Source organism: Pecten maximus, chromosome 12, assembly GCF_902652985.1.
Source record: "Pecten maximus chromosome 12, xPecMax1.1, whole genome shotgun sequence".
Taxonomy (NCBI): Eukaryota; Metazoa; Mollusca; class Bivalvia; order Pectinida; family Pectinidae; genus Pecten; species Pecten maximus.
Window position 1 is genome coordinate 207969 of NC_047026.1, and position 19894 is coordinate 227862.

General features: G+C 39.2%; 1 protein-coding gene across 1 annotated transcript in view; it reads left to right on the forward strand.

Moving 5' to 3' along the window:
- The window catches only part of LOC117339838 (equilibrative nucleoside transporter 1-like), a 62783-nt gene that overhangs the window by 32484 nt on the left and 10405 nt on the right, over positions 1–19894 (forward strand). Inside the window, exons 2-12 of the mRNA XM_033901544.1 lie at positions 311–475; positions 2473–2593; positions 4013–4094; positions 7651–7790; positions 8752–8846; positions 12238–12288; positions 14944–15029; positions 15134–15182; positions 15483–15580; positions 16623–16736; positions 19742–19844. Of these exons, the coding sequence (XP_033757435.1) occupies positions 412–475; positions 2473–2593; positions 4013–4094; positions 7651–7790; positions 8752–8846; positions 12238–12288; positions 14944–15029; positions 15134–15182; positions 15483–15580; positions 16623–16736; positions 19742–19844 (1003 nt within the window). The 5' untranslated portion in view covers positions 311–411. The remainder of the gene's footprint in view (positions 1–310; positions 476–2472; positions 2594–4012; positions 4095–7650; positions 7791–8751; positions 8847–12237; positions 12289–14943; positions 15030–15133; positions 15183–15482; positions 15581–16622; positions 16737–19741; positions 19845–19894) is intronic.

The following is a 19894-nucleotide window of genomic DNA, read 5'->3' on the forward strand; positions in this document are numbered from 1 at the left end:
GATAATGCTTATTTCCAAAAAAAGGGGAAAGGAGAGAAAAGTAAAGAAAATATCAGTCTTACATGAAGATCATGATTATTCATTGTTGGGCACCAAGATCCTTTTGAGATATCTTGTTTTTACCAAATTCGGAAATTAAGCTACTATTAGGAGGTCTTGAATTGACTGCTTTTAGATGTGTTTTTAGCAAAATAGATAAAAGTTAAAGAAAGTAAAATGATGTCATGACAGGACATGCAGTGTGCACACTCAGCCTCTGTATATTATAATGTTATTTTCCTCGCCTTACAATCTTTGGTTTATTTTACAGGTATATATCTGTTGGCAGCTTTGAAGTTGTGTGACCTTGTCTGACCCACGACTACTGAACACCGTCTTCTAATCGCCACATACTGCCACTAATTATACACAATGACGAGAGATAGCTATGATGTGTCTGATGCCAAACGTACCAACGGCACCACTGTCATGAACGGTAAGTTATACAAGCAATCATTAGAAGCTGAAAGTAATTTTACCAAACACCCAGACATTGGTAAGTAATTTTACCAAACACCCTGACAGTTGGTAAGTAATTCTACCAAACACCCTAACAGTTGGTAAGTAATTTTACCAAACACCCTGACAGTTGGTAAGTAATTCAACCAATCATCAGTTACGGAAAGTAATTCTACTAAACACCCTGACAGTTGGTAAGTAATTTTACCAAACACCCTGACAGTTGGTAAGTAATTCTACCAAACACCCTAACAGTTGGTAAGTAATTTTACCAAACACCCAGACAGTTGGTAAGTAATTTTACCAAACACCCTGACAGTTGGTAAGTAATTTTACCAAACACCCTGACAGTTGGTAAGTAATTCTACCAAACACCCTGACAGTTGGTAAGTAATTCAACCAATCATCAGTTACGGAAAGTAATTCTACTAAACACCCTGACAGTTGGTAAGTAATTCAACCAATCATCAGTTACGAAAAGTAATTCTACCAAACACCCAGACAGTTGGTAAGTAATTCAACCAATCATCAGTTACGGAAAGTAATTCTACCAAACACCCAGACAATTGGTAAGTAATTCAACCAATCATCAATGACGGAAAGTAATTCTACCAAACACCCAGACAGTTGGTAAGTAATTCAACCAATCATCAATGACGGAAAGTGATTCTACGAAACACCCTGACAGTTGGTAAGTAATTTTACCAAACACCCTGACAGTTGGTAAGTAATTTTACCTAACACCCTGACAGTTGGTAAGTAATTCTACCAAACACCCTGACAGTTGGTAAGTAATTCTACCAAACACCCTAACAGTTGGTAAGTAATTCTACCAAACACCCTAACAGTTGGTAAGTAATTCTACCAAACACCCTAACAGTTGGTAAGTAATTCTACCAAACACCCTGACAGTTGGTAAGTAATTTTACCAAACACCCTGACAGTTGGTAAGTAATTCTACCAAACACCCTAACAGTTGGTAAGTAATTCTACCAAACACCCTAACAGTTGGTAAGTAATTTTACCAAACACCCTGACAGTTGGTAAGTAATTCTACCAAACACCCTAACAGTTGGTAAGTAATTCTACCAAACACCCTGACAGTTGGTAAGTAATTCTACCAAACACCCTGACAGTTGGTAAGTAATTCTACCAAACACCCTGACAGTTGGTAAGTAATTTACCAACTGTTAAGAACAGTAACTGATTCTACCAATCATCAGTAACGGTAAGTAATTCTACCAAATGTTAAGAATAACCTGTGTAACACTTTAACTACAGGCTGGTATAAGGGAGTTTGAGTGTCCCAGGTTAAATTTTAACTTTGTAACACTACAGGCTAGTATGAGGGAGTTTTGAGTGTCCCAGGTTAAATTTTAACTTTGTAACACTACAGGCTGGTATAAGGGAGTTTTGAGTGTCCCAGGTTAAATTTTAACTTTGTAACACTACAGGCTGGTATGAGGGAATTTTGAGTGTCACAGGTTAAATTTTAACTTTGTAACACTACAGGCTGGTATAAGGGAGTTTTGAGTGTCCCAGGTTAAATTTTAACTTTGTAACACTACAGGCTGGTATGAGGGAGTTTTGAGTGTCACAGGTTAAATTTTAACTTTGTAACACTACAGGCTGGTATGAGGGAGTTTTGAGTGTCCCAGGTTAAATTTTAACTTTGTAACACTACAGGCTGGTATAAGGGAGTTTTGAGTGTCCCAGGTTAAATTTTAACTTTGTAACACTACAGGCTGGTATAAGGGAGTTTTGAGTGCCCCAGGTTAAATATTTACTTTGTAACACTACAGGCTGGTATGAGGGAGTTTTGAGTGCCCCAGGTTAAATATTTACTTTGTAACACTACAGGCTGGTATAAGGGAGTTTTGAGTGTCCCAGGTTAAATTTTAACTTTGTAACACTACAGGCTGGTATGAGGAATTTGAGTGTCCCAGGTTAAATATTTACTTTGTAACACTACAGGACAATATGAGGAGAAAGAAAAGTTTCTGCCACCAGTAACGGTTGAGCCTGGGCTGGACAGTATTAACAAGAATCCAGATGACTTTGAACTTAGTAAGGAAGACATCGAACCTAAAGACAGGTCAGTACCATGTAGCTTGCTAATAATTCAATTAATCTTGTTAATTACATGAATAACAGTCCGTGTTATAGCTTTTTCTTGGTAAATTGAGAAAGACCTAGAGGAGGATCTTTCTTCAGTTGATATGTTGGTTTAGTTGTGTATGTTCAGTACTGCATGAGATGGATTAAAATGACTGACAGGTGGCCATTTTGAATTTTGACAGAAGTTTGTTTTCACCATTGTTCAGAAAGTTTTTAATAGATCTTTCCCAAATTTCTTATGCAGGTTTCCTAATTCAGATCGCTCTGCGTCTGGTCCGTCCGGCCATCTGTCCGTTCATAAGAATTCTTGTTATTACTCATAAATTACTACAGGGATTATTCTCAAATTTTGTGTGCAGGTTCCCCTTTGGTCCCTAGTTATGCATATTACATTTTGAGACCGATCGGAAAACAACATGGCCGACAGGTAGCCATCTTGGATTTTGACAATTGAAGTTTGTTATCACTATTTCTCAAAAAGCACGTAAGGAATCTTTCTCATATTTCATATGTAGGTTCCTCTTGGTCCTTAGTTATGCATATTGCATTTTGGGACTGATCGGAAAACAAGATGGCCGACAGGCAGCTATCTTGCATATTTGCAATTGAAAGTTTGTTATCTCTATTTCTCTGCCCTTGACCCCTAGTTATGCATATTCATGTATAGGACTAACCTGACAACATCATTGCCAACAAGCAGCCATCTTGGATTTTGACAATTGAAACTTCATAAACTATTTCTTAAGGTACTAAATGGCTAATAAGGGTCTTCCTCAAATTTGAATGTAGAGTGTCCCCTTGGTCTCCAGTGTACCCAAGGACTAGTCTCATTTGGTTTGGTTATATCGACAAGGTAGCACTCTTAAGTAAACAAGACAAGCAGCTTTTGCAAAATGGACAAAATCGGTTAGGGTTAGGGTGAAAATGTCTGTCATTGCCATGGCTGCCATTCACGATTGTGGCTTTAAATTGATTGAGCATCCGCCTTAATCACTTGATTTCGCTCCATCAGACTTTCATCTTTTTCCAAAACTGAAAACAGCTATTTTAGGCACCCAACCCTAACATGCAGTGGATGACTTTCTGAACAGCCAAGAAAAGTTCTATAAAAATGGCATTGAGGCCCTTAAACACTGCATAGATACTGAAGGGGATTATGTTGAAAAAGTAATACAATATATCTGGCAAAATTCAAATCCTGAATATGAGGCTCACAACTTGAATTGGCCCTCGTATATGAAGTTATTAAATGTTTCGAAGGAATAGTGAAAGAAGGGAAAAAAGAGAAAAGATCAGTCTTTCATTTAACTGATATGGATCTTTCACTGGTGGGTGCTAAGATCCCTTTGGGAACTCTTGTTTGTTTATCCAAAGATTGAATCTCTTGTTCTTTCAGATATCGTATTGTCTTCTTCATAATGATGATTCATGGAATTGGTATCCTTATGCCGTGGAACATGTTAATTAATGCTAAGTCGGTAAGTTTAAATGGAACTTGATTCTCTGTTATTAGCTCACATCGTTGAAGTACCAAGGTGACTTACGCCGTGCTTAATTTAACTGAAAGCATCCCTAGGTGGTGAGGATTAAAAATGGGTAAAACGGTGGGGCTAATCCCCCAAGGGAGGGGTTCAAATTAAATGGGGCACTTTGGTTTTTAGCTCACCTGGACCGAAGGTCCGGTGAGCTTATGCCATGGTGCGTCGTCCGTCGTCCTTCGTCCGTCCGTCAACATTTGCTTCAAATCGCTACTAGTCAAAAAGTTCTTATTGGATTTTGACCAAATTTGGTCAGAAACATCCTTGACGGAAGGGGATCAGATTTTGCATAAATGGTGACTCTGACCCGCAAGGGGTCTGAGGGGCGGGGCCCAATAGGGGAAATTGAGGCAATTCCTTTAAATCGCTACTAGTCATAAAGTTATGAATGGATTTGAACCCAATTTGGTCAGAAACATCCTTTGGGGAAGGGGAACAGATTTTGCATAAATGGTGACTCTGACCCCCAAGGGGCCAAAGGGGCGGGGCCTAATGAGGAAATAGAGGTAATTCCTTTAAATCGCTACTAGTCATAAAGTTATGAAAGGATTTGAACCCAATTTGGTCAGAAACATCATTGGGGGAAGGGGAACAGATTTTGCATAAATGGTGACTCTGACCCCCGAGGGGCCAAAGGGGAAATAGAGGTAATTCCTTTAAATCGCTACTAGTCATAAAGTTATGAAAGGATTTGAACCCAATTTGGTCAGAAACATCATTGGGGGAAGGGGAACAGATTTTGCATAAATGGTGACTCTGACCCCCGAGGGGCCAAAGGGGCGGGGCCCATAGGGGAAATAGAGGTAATTCCTTTAAATCGCTACTAGTCATAAAGTTATGAATGGATTTGAACCCAATTTGGTCAGAAACATCATTGGGGGAAGGGGAACAGATTTTGCATAAATGGTGACTCTGACCCCAAAGGGGCCAAAGGGGCGGGGCCTAATGGGGAAATAGAGGTAATTCCTTTAAATCGCTACTAGTCATAAAGTTATGAATGGATTTGAACCCAATTTGGTCAGAAACATTCTTGGGGGAAGGGGAACAGATTTTGCATAAATGGTGACTCTGACCCCCAAGGGACCAAAGGGGCGGGGCCTAATGGGGAAATGGAGGTAATTCCTTCAAATCGCTACTAGTCATAAAGTTATGAAAGGATTTGAACCCAATTTGGTCAGAAACATCATTGGGGGAAGGGGATCAGATTTTGCATAAATGGTGACTCTGACCCCTGAGGGGCCAAAGGGGCGGGGCCCCATATGGGAAATAGAGGTAATTCCTTTAAATCGCTACTAGTCATAAAGTTGTGAATGGATTTGAACCCAATTTAGTAGGAAACATCCTTTGGGGAAGGGGAACAGATTTTGCATAAATGGTGACTCTGACCCCCAAGGGGCCAAAGGGGCGGGCCTAATGGGGAAATATAGGTAATTCCTTTAAATCGCTACTAGTCAAAGTTATGAATGGATTTGAACCCAATTTGGTCAGGAACATTCTTATGTGAAGGGGAACAGATTTTGCATAAATGATGACTCTGACCCCCGAGGGGCCAAAGGGGCGGGGCCCATAGGGGAAATAGAGGTAATTCCTTTAAATCGCTACTAGTCATAAAGTTATGAAAGGATTTGAACCCAATTTGGTCAGAAACATCCTTTGGGGAAGGGGAACAGATTTTGCATAAATGATGACTCTGACCCCCGAGGGGCCAAAGGGGTGGGGCGCCATAGGGGAAATAGAGGTAATTCCTTTAAATCGCTACTAGTCATAAAGTTATAAATGCATGTTGTAAACTCAGAGAGTCTGGACTTCATTATTTCTTTAAAGCAGTTGGGATCCCCACACTATAACCATATATAGCATTGTTTGAGGTTAACAAACAAAAGGAATTGAACATGAACATTATTTTGACATTTGGTCAAATCCAACCAGGTGAGCGATACAGGCCCCATGGGCCTCTTGTTTAGGGCCTATGAGCTTATGCGATATGGTGCAGTATTCATCGTTCCGTCGTTCGTCAACATTTCCTTTAAATCCCTACTATTCCTGAACGCCTAAATGCATTTTGATGAAATTTAGTCTGGACCATAATTGGGCAAAGGAGATATAATTTTGTATAAATAAAGGGTGTGGCTCCACTGGGGCTATAGAGACACGTGCCCCAATAGAGGAAATTGAGTTTAATCATTTAAATGCCTACTAGTCCTGAACGCCTGAATAGATTTTGATGAAATTTAGTCTGGAGTATTATTGAGGAATGGAAATCTGATGTTGTATAAACAGGGGTGTGACTCCCCTGGGGCCAAAGAGATGGGGCCTAATAAGGAAATTGAGATAAACACTTTAAATTCCTACTAGGCCTGAATGAATTTAAATAAAATTTGATCTGGGGCATTATTGGGCAAAGGAAATATAATGTTATAAACGAAGGGTATGGCTCCCCTGGGGCCAGAGGGGCGAGGCCCAATAGGGAAAATTGAGGTAAATCCTTTAAACCCTTACTAGCGCTCTGAACGCCTGAATTGATTTTGATGGAATTTGGTCTGGGGCAGTATTGGGCAAAGGAATTCCAATGATGTATAAACCGAGGGTGTGGCTCCCCTGGGGCCAGAGGGGTCAGGCCCAAATAGGGGAAATTGAGGTAAATCATTTATATCCCTGCTAGTCTTGAACACCTAAATGCATTTTGATGAAATTTGGTCTGGAGCATTATTGGGCAAGAAGATCTAATGTTGTATAATTAAAGAATTTGGCACAATTTGGGTAGGAGAAAGGAGGCCTTCAAAAGATGAAAAATAGAAAAAAAACTTGTTCCTTTTCAAGAATGAGAGGATTTGGTCCTCCTGTATTTTGAACCATTGTTCAGAGAGGCAGTTCAAAAGAAGGAAAATGCTGTGGCCCTTCGCCAGGCATCAACTTTTCCATTTAAACAACTTCTTCTCAATAACCAAGAGGCTCAGAGACACAAAATTGAGCCTGTCACATGCTCGGAAGAAGGGCCACCAAGTTTGTTCAAATGAACAAAATGAATGACATTCAAGGTCACAGGAGTCAAATAGGCTAAATTCTTTAAATTTCTTTTCAATAATCAAGAGGCCCAGGAAATTGATATTGATATTTTGGGCCTGCAGTATGCTTGGGTAAAGGGCTACCAAATTTGTTCAAATGAATGACCTTGTCCTACATTCAAGGTCACAGGGGTCAAATAGACTAAAATCTTGTAACGACTTCTTCTCAATACCGTAGGATTCCCTTAGACTTGATATTAGTTATGATGCATGCTGTAGGGAAGGGCTACCAAGTTTGTTCAAATGAATGACCTTAACCTACATTCAAGGTCACAGGGGTCAAATAGGCTTAAATCTTTAAGCAACTTCTGCTCAATAACCAAAAGGTCTAGAGACCTGATATGGGGGGAGGGGGGCAAGCCATGTTTTACATGAATCTGAAGAAGTGAAATTGACATGAAATGTTGATAAAAGCTTGTTTATCTTTACAGTATTTTGAAGACTACAAGCTGTCCCAAAATACGACTGAAATCACTGAGCTTAGAAGCAATTTTATGTTTTACCTTGGAATTGCATCACAAGTTCCCAACTTTATCATGAGCGGTATCAACACATTCTGTCAGTGTGGAGGGTATGTATTGTGTGTTTTTAGGTCATCTGACTTTGAAGGGTCAGGATGCCCTATAGCCATTGTGTTTCGTCTGTTTTCATCCACTGTGTGGTGCCCATAAATTATTCACATTTCAAGCTCCTTCTTGAGCTCCCTGTAGAATTTAACTCAGATTTGTCATGAATGATCCTGAGATGGTCCTGACCAAGTGTCATTTTTGGGATAGGTTCGAAATCAAAGACGACAACCATCTTGAAAAGTACATTTAAAACTTCTCAAGTTCCAGCATTGAGGTTCAGGTCAAACCTGTTTGAAACAATCCTGAGATGATTATTAAGATACCAACACAAAGAATCTGTCACTTATATTAGGTATATTAATGTCCACAACTCTCCCATATCAAACCAACAATTTGAGCAAAGAAAATCTGTGCTGGCTAAAAAGTCATTTTTATATATAAAATGTTGGTTTTTTTTGTTTTTGTTTTTTATGCTCAGATATAGGCTCATAGATATATCTTAATATTATATGTATATAGTCCAACTTCTCATTCATATTTCATTACCATACTTTTACATTTCTCGTTATACATATCATACAAACGTGGTGTTCATAATTTCATCCTTGAAAGTAATAATCTGTCTCTGTCTGTCTCTGTCTCTGTCTCTCTCTCTCTCTCTCTCTCTCTCTCTCTCTCTCTCTCTCTCCTGTTTTCTTATGAAAGATACCAATTTAAATTTTTGTGAAATTTTCTCCCTTGAAGGCAAAATTATTGATTTAAGGGAATTCCAAATCATCACATGACAGTCTAAAACTCACCCACATAAGTGATGTAATTTTGTCACTATATAGTTCATACATTACTAGCTGAGCTGCATTGATGAAATATTACAATGAATAAATGGAGAAGATTATACAAGGTCAGGTTCTATATCTGTGAAGAAGTTTATGGTATGTATAGCTAGTATCAACTGTATTACAGCATGCCATCGTCACGGAGGATTGTGATTGCTATAGCTGTGGAGGTTGGCCTATTTATAGCTACCGTGATCCTAGCAATGGTGGACAGCACAGACTGTAAGTATCTTGTAATACACATACCATTTCATTATCAGGCTCTTTAAAAAAGCGGTGGCCTTAAATAACCCTTAAAATAGTGAAAAAGTCCTAAAAGGACAAAAAAAAGTGCCTTGAAAGTGTCAGAATAAGACTTTACTAAGACTAAGTAATTATGGTACATAGTCCAATAGCTAGATTTTGTGGCTATGTTGAGTGTCTTGTCTGTGTACCAAAGTTCAGCAGCGTTGAGCTTGGTCAGCTCTTGGATAGGTGGCAGTTCCTTTGTACCCCAGGTGCATGTTACATTTGGTGGCAGCAAGCCCTGGTATCCTGTAGGGTGCCCTCAGACAGCATGGGAAGCACGTTCCTGGAGACTTGTTGGTGACCAGGGGGTCTGGTCATGAGGCGGTCTGGTCATGAGGCGGCTATAACAACAAGATGGACAGTTGTGACTTTCTGCGCAGGCAACACATCCAATTCCATGGAATTCTTGTTTGTTTTCTCTTTCTGTAAAGAGTGGAAACTGGGATGGATTTGTAAAATTGTGCAAGTCAGCTAGAGGTCAACGATAAACTTTGTACAGTGAATATTCATACGCGCAGCGCCGGATTTTCGTCCTTATGCCTGGTAGTACCGGATGTTTACAATTTTTCTCCAGCTTCTGGTGTTGTAAACATATTCAGAAATAGATCTTCATATATAGATCTCCATATATAGGTCTGTGATTCATATATAGGTCTGTGATACATATATAGGTCTGTGATACATATATAGGTCTGTGATTCATATATAGGTCTGTGATTCATATATAGGTCTGTGATTCATATATAGGTCTGTGATTCATATATAGGTCTGTGATTCATATATAGGTCTGTGATTCATATATAGGTCTGTGATACATATATAGGTCTGTGATTCATATATAGGTCTGTGATTCATATATAGGTCTGTGATACATATATAGGTCTGTGATACATATATAGGTCTGTGATTCATATATAGGTCTGTGATACATATATAGGTCTGTGATACATATATAGGTCTGTGATTCATATATAGGTCTGTGATTCATATATAGGTCTGTGATACATATATAGGTCTGTGATACATATATAGGTCTGTGATTCATATATAGGTCTGTGATACATATATAGGTCTGTGATTCATATATAGGTCTGTGATTCATATATAGGTCTGTGATACATATATAGGTCTGTGATTCATATATAGGTCTGTGATTCATATATAGGTCTGTGATTCATATATAGGTCTGTGATACATATATAGGTCTGTGATACATATATAGGTCTGTGATACATATATAGGTCTGTGATACATATATAGGTCTGTGATTCATATATAGGTCTGTGATTCATATATAGGTCTGTGATACATATATAGGTCTGTGATTCATATATAGGTCTGTGATACATATATAGGTCTGTGATACATATAGGTCTGTGATACATATATAGGTCTGTGATACATATATAGGTCTGTGATTCATATATAGGTCTGTGATTCATATATAGGTCTGTGATACATATATAGGTCTGTGATACATATAGGTCTGTGATTCATATATAGGTCTGTGATTCATATATAGGTCTGTGATTCATATATAGGTCTGTGATTCATATATAGGTCTGTGATTCATATATAGGTCTGTGATTCATATATAGGTCTGTGATACATATATAGGTCTGTGATTCATATATAGGTCTGTGATTCATATATAGGTCTGTGATACATATATAGGTCTGTGATTCATATATAGGTCTGTGATTCATATATAGGTCTGTGATACATATATAGGTCTGTGATACATATATAGGTCTGTGATACATATATAGGTCTGTGATACATATATAGGTCTGTGATACATATATAGGTCTGTGATACATATATAGGTCTGTGATTCATATATAGGTCTGTGATTCATATATAGGTCTGTGTTACATATATAGGTCTGTGATTCATATATAGGTCTGTGATACATATATAGGTCTGTGATACATATATAGGTCTGTGATACATATATAGGTCTGTGATACATATATAGGTCTGTGATACATATATAGGTCTGTGATACATATATAGGTCTGTGATACATATATAGGTCTGTGATACATATATAGGTCTGTGATTCATATATAGGTCTGTGATTCATATATAGGTCTGTGATTCATATATAGGTCTGTGATTCATATATAGGTCTGTGATTCATATATAGGTCTGTGATACATATATAGGTCTGTGATTCATATATAGGTCTGTGATTCATATATAGGTCTGTGATTCATATATAGGTCTGTGATACATATATAGGTCTGTGATTCATATATAGGTCTGTGATTCATATATAGGTCTGTGATTCATATATAGGTCTGTGATTCATATATAGGTCTGTGATTCATATATAGGTCTGTGATTCATATATAGGTCTGTGATTCATATATAGGTCTGTGATACATATATAGGTCTGTGATACATATATAGGTCTGTGATACATATATAGGTCTGTGATACATATATAGGTCTGTGATACATATATAGGATCTGTGATACATATCTCGGTCTGTGATACATTATAGTCTGTGATCATGATAGGTCTGTGATACATATATAAGGTCTGTGATTCATATTAGGTCCTGTGTGATACATATATAGGTCTGTGATACATATTAGGTCCTGTGATACATATATAGGTCTGTGATACAATATATAGGTCCTGTGATACATATATAGAGGTCGTGAGACATATATAGGTCTGTGATACATATATAGGTCTGTGATTCATATATAGGTCTGTGATACATATATAGGTCTGTGATACATATATAGGTCTGTGATTCATATATAGGTCTGTGATACATATATAGGTCTGTGATACATATATAGGTCTGTGATACATATATAGGTCTGTGATACATATATAGGTCTGTGATACATATATAGGTCTGTGATACATATATAGGTCTGTGATTCTATTCAAATGATTAACAACAAGGTGTACATTTCAGTAATTTAGAGAAAGAAATATATTAAAAATGGCATTGGAGACGTTACATGGCAGATGCTGATTTTCCTGAGGAACTACAGGCTGTATGTATGGGAGATATGCTGTAGGCTTACTTTAGAGGTGGCATTGGGGTTAGGGTTATAATGTTAACGTTGCCAACGATTTCTTCGACGTAAACAATTTACATTTTCAGCTTCTCCAAAACCACTGAACCAAATTCAATGAAATTTGACAGGGAGCTTATATGGCTAAAGGCCAACTAAAATTATGAATGATGAATATTTACAGTAGTTTAACACTTCTTATCTGGACAAAAGAACTATATATACATGGTGTGAAGTGTTTGCTATTAAGAGGGGTATATTTTTGATATCATTTATGTTACAGGGGCCAGGGAGTTTTTCTACATCACAATGCTGACAGCTGTCTTCCTCAACAGTAAGTGTGTGACACCTGATGTCATAACTTGTCAGATCAGAGAACGATATAGCAGCCATCTTGGATTTTGTCAATTGAAGATTGTTACCACCAGATCTCAAAAAGTACTGTAGGGATTTATCTCATATTTCACATGTAGGTTCCCTTGGTCCCTAGTTTTTCCTCTTTACTTTTCATTCTGATCAGGAAAACAAACGGTAAACAAGCAGCTATTTCAAAAGAGTAGGAGAAAAGGGGAAAGATGAGAAAAGATCAATCTTAAGTAGATACTGATGAAGGTGTGTATGAGGTATGGACAAAAGCCCCCCCCCCGGTGAGCTTATGCCATACCGTTTCGTCCGTCGGCCATCCGACGGTCCCTCCGTCAACAATTGACTTCTTCTCCATAACCACTGATCAGAATTTGACCAAATTTTGTCAGAAGCATCCCTATGGGGTGTGGACTCAAAATTGTACAAATGGTGGGGCTGACCCCCCAGGGGTCTGAGGGGCGGGGCCAAAAGGGGTCAATTTGGCTCTATTAATATAAACGACTTCTTCTCTGAAACCAAGCAAAGGATATTGCTCCTATTTGCCTGGTAGTATCACTATGGGGTAAGGATTCAAAATTGTACAAATGGTGGGGCTGACTCCCTGGGGGCTTGAGGGGCGGGCCAAAATGGGTCAATATACCTATATTGATATTAACGACTTCTTCTCTGAAACCAAGCACTGGATATCGCTCATATTTGCCTGGTAGCATCACTATGGGGTGGGGATTCAAAATTGTACAAATGATGGTGCTGATCCCCTGGGGGCCTGAGGGGCGGGGCCAAATGTGGTCAATTGGGCTATATTGATATAAACGACTTCTCTGAAACCGAGCAATGGATATTGCTCATATTTGCCTGGTAGCATCACTATTGGGTGGGGATTCAAAATTGTACAAATGGTGAGACTGACCCCACGGGGGCCTGAGGGGTGGGGCCAAGAGGGGTTAATTTGGCTAAATTGATATGAACAACTTCTCCTCTGAAACCCAGCAATAGATATTGCTCATATTTGACTGTGAGCATCCCTTTGGGGTTGGGATTCAAAATTGTACAAATAGTGGGGCCGATCGTGACCTCCCTTGGGGCTGAGAGGCGGGGCCAAAAGGGGTCATTTTGGCAGAATTGACATAAACAACTTTTTCTCTGAAACTAAGCAATGGATATCTCTAATATTTGACTGGTAGCATTCCCTTGGGTTAAGGATTCAAAATTAAACAAATGACGGGGCCAACCCCCTTGGGGCTGAGGGGCTGGGGCCAAAAGGGGTCAATTTGGTTAAATTGATATAAACAACTTCTTCTCTGAAACTAAGCAATTGATATCACTCTCATTTGTATGGTAGCATGATCATGGGGTGGGGATTCAAAATTGTACAAATTTTAGGGTTGACCCCACCAGGGGCCTGAGGGGTGGGGCCAAAAGGGGTCAATTTAGCTAAATTGATATGAACAACTTCTTCTCTGAAACAGCTCATATTTGACTGATAGCATCCTTGTGGGTAAGGATTCAAAATTTTATAAAAGAGGGAACTGACCCCCTGGGGTGCAGAGGGCGGGGTCAAAAGGGGTCAATTGGTTTAAACAACTTCTTTTCTGAAACTAAGCCATGGAAATCACTCACATTTGTGTGGTAGCATCCCTATGGGGTTGCGCCAAAAGTCAGTTTCATTTCATGGATTAATGCATTTTATGGCATAAAAAAATTTGGCTAAATTGACATTTTTAGAATTTCAATAAAAGCAATGTTGACATACCCATATAAAATGCCTATAATATATTGACATAGCAATACCAGTGACAAATATACTTAATCTCTGGGCCTCTTGTTTATTTTTTTTATATTGATTAAAAAAAAATCAATATATATTTTTAGCAATATAACATTAAGTTCAATCAAGTGCTACATATATGTATAAGTGACTTCAGTCACCAGTGGCTTCTGCAATGTAAACAACCGGTTACAACAACAACTACTTGAGCTGTTACACAGGTGTTTGGTAGGTTTTTCATTGATATTGTATTCTCCTGGAAAGAAATATATCATTAATGGCTTCATTGTTTCTTTGATCTTAATCATTCCTAAAATTGAAATTATTACAACACAGAGCAACATGTTTGGTTAGGTACTTATTATATTATAATTGAGACATGTACATTGCAAATAGGGATAAAATGTTTATTGCTTTTGTAGGCATTTCTTTGATTATCCATATTTGCAGTATATTAGGAGGTCAGAAATTATGTATAATCAGTAACAATATGTTCATCATGGAGAACTTTCCTGAAATTTTCAGCTTACTTAATAATATAAAGTTTGAAAAAATAGATCATGATGTTTAACCACAGACATATAATTCTACTCTGACATTGAACCAAGGACCTTCATTTTCCACACAATTATTCTCCAAATTTCAGAGATAAAAACAACAATATACATGTACATGTATATACAGTTTCTGTTTTTCAAAAGTACAGATTTATATAAAGTATACCAGGCTAACGTCCGGGGGGCTTTTGTCCTAGGGGCTAATGTCCGGGGGGGCTTTTGTCCTACACTCGTTGTGTATGTATGATTAGTATATATATAGACCTGTGTGGTATTAATGATTCTGTTTTATCTGTAGTGGCTACAGGAGTCTATCAGAACAGTGCATTTGGTTTGGCAGCCATTCTACCCATGAAGTACACAAATGCCATTGTACTTGGAAATGTAAGTACAATTAAATCCAAAATGACTTGGATTACAAACTTTTGTGAACATTGAAGACAAGGTAGTCCTGGTTGATGTGTAAAACTCTTCCTTTCTTTTTACAGAATTTGTCAGGAGTGTTTATTGCTGTTATCAACTTGCTGTGTTCTGCTGGTGAGTGACAGATGTTGATTCTGAATTTGGTAAATTGTCTGTCTTCAAAAACTGCATAAGAGTTGGATAAAGACCTACTCTTCACTAGTTCATTGTGTCATTCTATATTTACATTCAAAGTGATTGCCATGATGGGAATCTTGATATTACACCTTCCTCTGTATAAATGATGTTACAGGACCAGGACGTCTGATCCTTAGGATAAGGACCAATATTCCCTAGTAGGTGTCCATGCTTCCAATTTAGTTTCAAAATGTGACATAGAAAGCTATTTGTACATGTAAAATATTTCCTTTCCAGGGGCACCGGACCCAAAGGTGCAGGCCATCTACTACTTTGTTGTTGCCATAGTGATACTCCTCGTTGCCCTTGATGCCTACTTTCTCCTCCCAAACATGGTAAGCTGATTAGGCCACTCATCAGGGCCTCGTGATAGACCCAGATTGATATTTATTTATTCGGATCAAAACCTGGGGAACATATTTGTAATAATTAAAGCTACAGGTGTAAGAATATCAAATTCAAATATCACTTGTTTGACCAAATCTGTAATGGAGTTTTGTCAGAAATACTGGACTTCATGATTAATGAAAGAGTATTACCTAATTGTATAACATGTGAGAAAAACTTGTCAAAATTGATCATTTTATAAAATAGAAGCGTCTAGATGATGGTAACAGTGCAGTAAACAGTACAAAGGAATGAAAACCAAACAATGGTAATTAAAAATTAATTGATTTTAATTAATCATCGATTGGATAGACAAAACTGACAATTGATGAGGACCATTCAACCAATTCCCATCACTATTGACAGCCTCCTCACCCTAATGGTACTCCCTATCCTGTCAGACATGTCTCATGTTTCTATAGAGATCCAAGCTTTCAATGTCAAAAAGCAATGTGACAATGCTACTACACTGTAATTGGCTTCTGTTATATCTCTGCCTTTATTGGTCTCTAGATACTGGTAATGTTGTCCAGTAATAATTGACCCCTAGATACTGATGATGTTGTCCAGTGATAATTGACCACTAGATACTGGTAATGTTGTCCATTAATAATTGACCCCTAGATACTGATAATGTTGTCCAGTAATAACTGACCCCTAGATACTGGTAATGTTGTCCAGTAATAACTGACCCCTAGATACTGGTAATGTTGTCCAGTAATAACTGACCCCTAGATACTGATAATGTTGTCCAGTAATAATTGACCCCTAGATACTGGTAATGTTGTCCAGTAATAACTGTACATACATAGCTCTGCCTTTATTGATCTCTTATGTTGTCCAGTAATAATAGACCTCTAGATACTGGTAATGTTGTCCAGTAATAATAGACCTCTAGATATACTTATAATGTTGTCCAATGATAACTGTTGATCAGTACATTTTCCATACATACATTTTTTACTAGCATACCTGTTTCCATGTTTGCAGAAGTTCTTTAAGTACTATGAAAGCAAGGTGCACATGGCGTTGTCTAACACTGAGTCACCAAACTCTGCATCCTTTGGTCAGACGATGGGACAGTTTAAAGATGTCTTCATCAAGGTAAGGAATAATGCTGTTTTCCATTAATTTTGTTACCAATGCTTTAGGCAACTTGAAAAAGATCGATTCAAATTGTTTGGGCCTGAAAAGTCTTGTACTCTTCTTGTTAAATCATATAAAAAAACCTTGGAGATATTCCTGTCTCTACAGCAATGCACTGATTTCAGCACATTATTACTGTGAAAAATCATTGATGTGGAACCAATTATTACTGTGAAAAATCATTGATGTGGAATAATGGCTGCATCAACTTTGGAGTCATTGTGGGGAAAATGTAGGACATGACCTCAGCAATGGGCATATCTCATTGATGTATGGGGGTGTATCGCCTCATTAATGGGTGTGTCTCATTGATGTATGGGGGGTGTATCGCCTCATTAATGGGTGTGTCTCATTGATGTATGGGGAGGGGTGTATCGCCTCATTAATGGGTGTGTCTCATTGATGTATGGGGGTGTATTGCCTCATTAATGGGTGTGTCTCATTGATGTATGGGGGGTGTATCGCCTCATTAATGGGTGTGTCTCATTGATGTATGGGGGTGTATTGCCTCATTAATGGGTGTGTCTCATTGATGTATGGGGGGTGTATCGCCTCATTAATGGGTGTGTCTCATAGGTTTATGGGGGGGGTATCGCCTCATTAATGGGTGTGTCTCATAGGTTTATGGGGGGTGTATCGCCTCATTAATGGGTGTGTCTCATTGATGTATGGGGGGTGTATCGCCTCATTAATGGGTGTGTCTCATTGATGTATGGGGGGGAGGTGTATCGCCTCATTAATGGGTGTGTCTCATTGATGTATGGGGGTGTATTGCCTCATTAATGGGTGTGTCTCATTGATGTATGGGGGGTGTATCGCCTCATTAATGGGTGTGTCTCATAGGTTTATGGGGGGGGGTATTGCCTCATTAATGGGTGTGTCTCATTGATGTATGGGGTGTGTATCGCCTCATTAATGGGTGTGTCTCATTGATGTATGGAGGGTGTATCGCCTCATTAATGGGTGTGTCTCATTGATGTATGGGGGGTGTATCGCCTCATTAATGGGTGTGTCTCATAGGTTTATGGGGGGGGTATCGCCTCATTAATGGGTGTGTCTCATAGGTTTATGGGGGGTGTATCGCCTCATTAAAGGGTGTGTCTCATAGGTTTATGGGGGGGGGGTGTATCGCCTCATCAATAGGCATGTCTCATTGATGTATGGGGGGTGTATCGCCTCATTAATGGGTGTGTCTCATTGATGTAGGGGGGGGGGGGGTGTATCGCCTCATTAATGGGTGTGTCTCATTGATGTATGGGGGTGTATCGCCTCATTAATGGGTGTGTCTCATTGATGTATGGGGGGTGTATCGCCTCATTAATGGGTGTGTCTCATTGATTTATGGGGGTGTATCGCCTCATTAATGGGTGTGTCTCATTGATGTATGGGGGGTGTATCGCCTCATCAATAGGCATGTCTCATTGATGTATGGGGGGTGTATCGCCTCATTAATGGGTGTGTCTCATTGATGTATGGGGGTGTATCGCCTCATTAATGGGTGTGTCTCATTGATGTATGGGGGGTGTATCGCCTCATCAATAGGCATGTCTCAGTGATGTATGGGGGTGTATCGCCTCATTAATGGGTGTGTCTCATAGGTTTATGGGGGGTGTATCGCCTCATTAATGGGTGTGTCTCATTGATGTATGGGGGGTATCGCCTCATTAATGGGTGTGTCTCATTGATGTATGGGGGTGTATCGCCTCATTAATGGGTGTGTCTCATTGATGTATGGGGGGTGTATCGCCTCATTAATGGGTGTGTCTCATTGATGTATGGGGAGTATCGCCTCATTAATGGGTGTGTCTCATTGATGTATGGGGGGTGTATCGCCTCATCAATAGGCATGTCTCATTGATGTATGGGGGGTGTATCGCCTCATTAATGGGTGTGTCTCATAGGTTTATGGGGGTGTATCGCCTCATTAATGGGTGTGTCTCATAGGTTTATGGGGGGGTATCACCTCATTAATGGGTGTGTCTCATTGATGTATGGGGGGTGTATCGCCTCATTAATGGGTGTGTCTCATTAATGTATGAGGGGTGTATCGCCTCATTAATGGGTGTGTCTCATAGGTTTATGGGGGTGTATCGCCTCATTAATGGGTGTGTCTCATAGGTTTATGGGGGGGTATCACTTCATTAATGGGTGTGTCTCATTGATGTATGGGGGGTGTATCGCCTCATTAATGGGTGTGTCTCATTAATGTATGAGGGGTGTATCGCCTCATTAATGGGTGTGTCTCATAGGTTTATGGGGGTGTATCGCCTCATTAATGGGTGTGTCTCATAGGTTTATGGGGGGGGTATCACCTCATTAATGGGTGTGTCTCATAGGTTTATGGGGGTGTATCGCCTCATTAATGGGTGTGTCTCATAGGTTTATGGGGGGGTATCGCCTCATTAATGGGAGTGTCTAATAAGTTTATGGGGGTGTATCGCCTCATTAATGGGTGTGTCTCATAGGTTTATGGAGGGGTGTTGCCACATCAATAGGCAGGTCTCATTGATGTATGGGGGTGTATCGCCTCATTAATGGGTGTGTCTCATTGATGTATGGGGGTGTATCGCCTCATCAATAGGCATGTCTCATTGATGTATGGGGGGTGTATCGCCTCATTAATGGGTGTGTCTCATTGATGTATGGGGGGTGTATCGCCTCATCAATGGGTGTGTCTCATTGATGTATGGGGGGGTGTATCGCCTCATTAATGGGTGTGTCTCATTGATGTATGGGGGTGTATCGCCTCATTAATGGGTGTGTCTCATTGATGTATGGGGGGTGTATCGCCTCATTAATGGGTGTGTCTCATTGATGTATGGGGGGGTGTATCGCCTCATCAATAGACGTGTCTCATTAATGTTTATGGTCTTTGAAGAGCAGTATATATATATGTTGTATCCTGGTATCTAAATGGCTATATATATCACCTGTTGTTTCATTTCACATTTTGGTTTTTCCAGATCAAGGTCCAGGCCATTTGTGTCTGGTTTGTGTTTTTTGTGACGTTAGCAATCTTCCCAGGTGTGTGGAGTAATATCCGGAGGATAGACTTCCCTCTCAGTGGTACGTACCAACTGTACAATGTATGATAGGTAGGTTTCTAAGCTCAATAC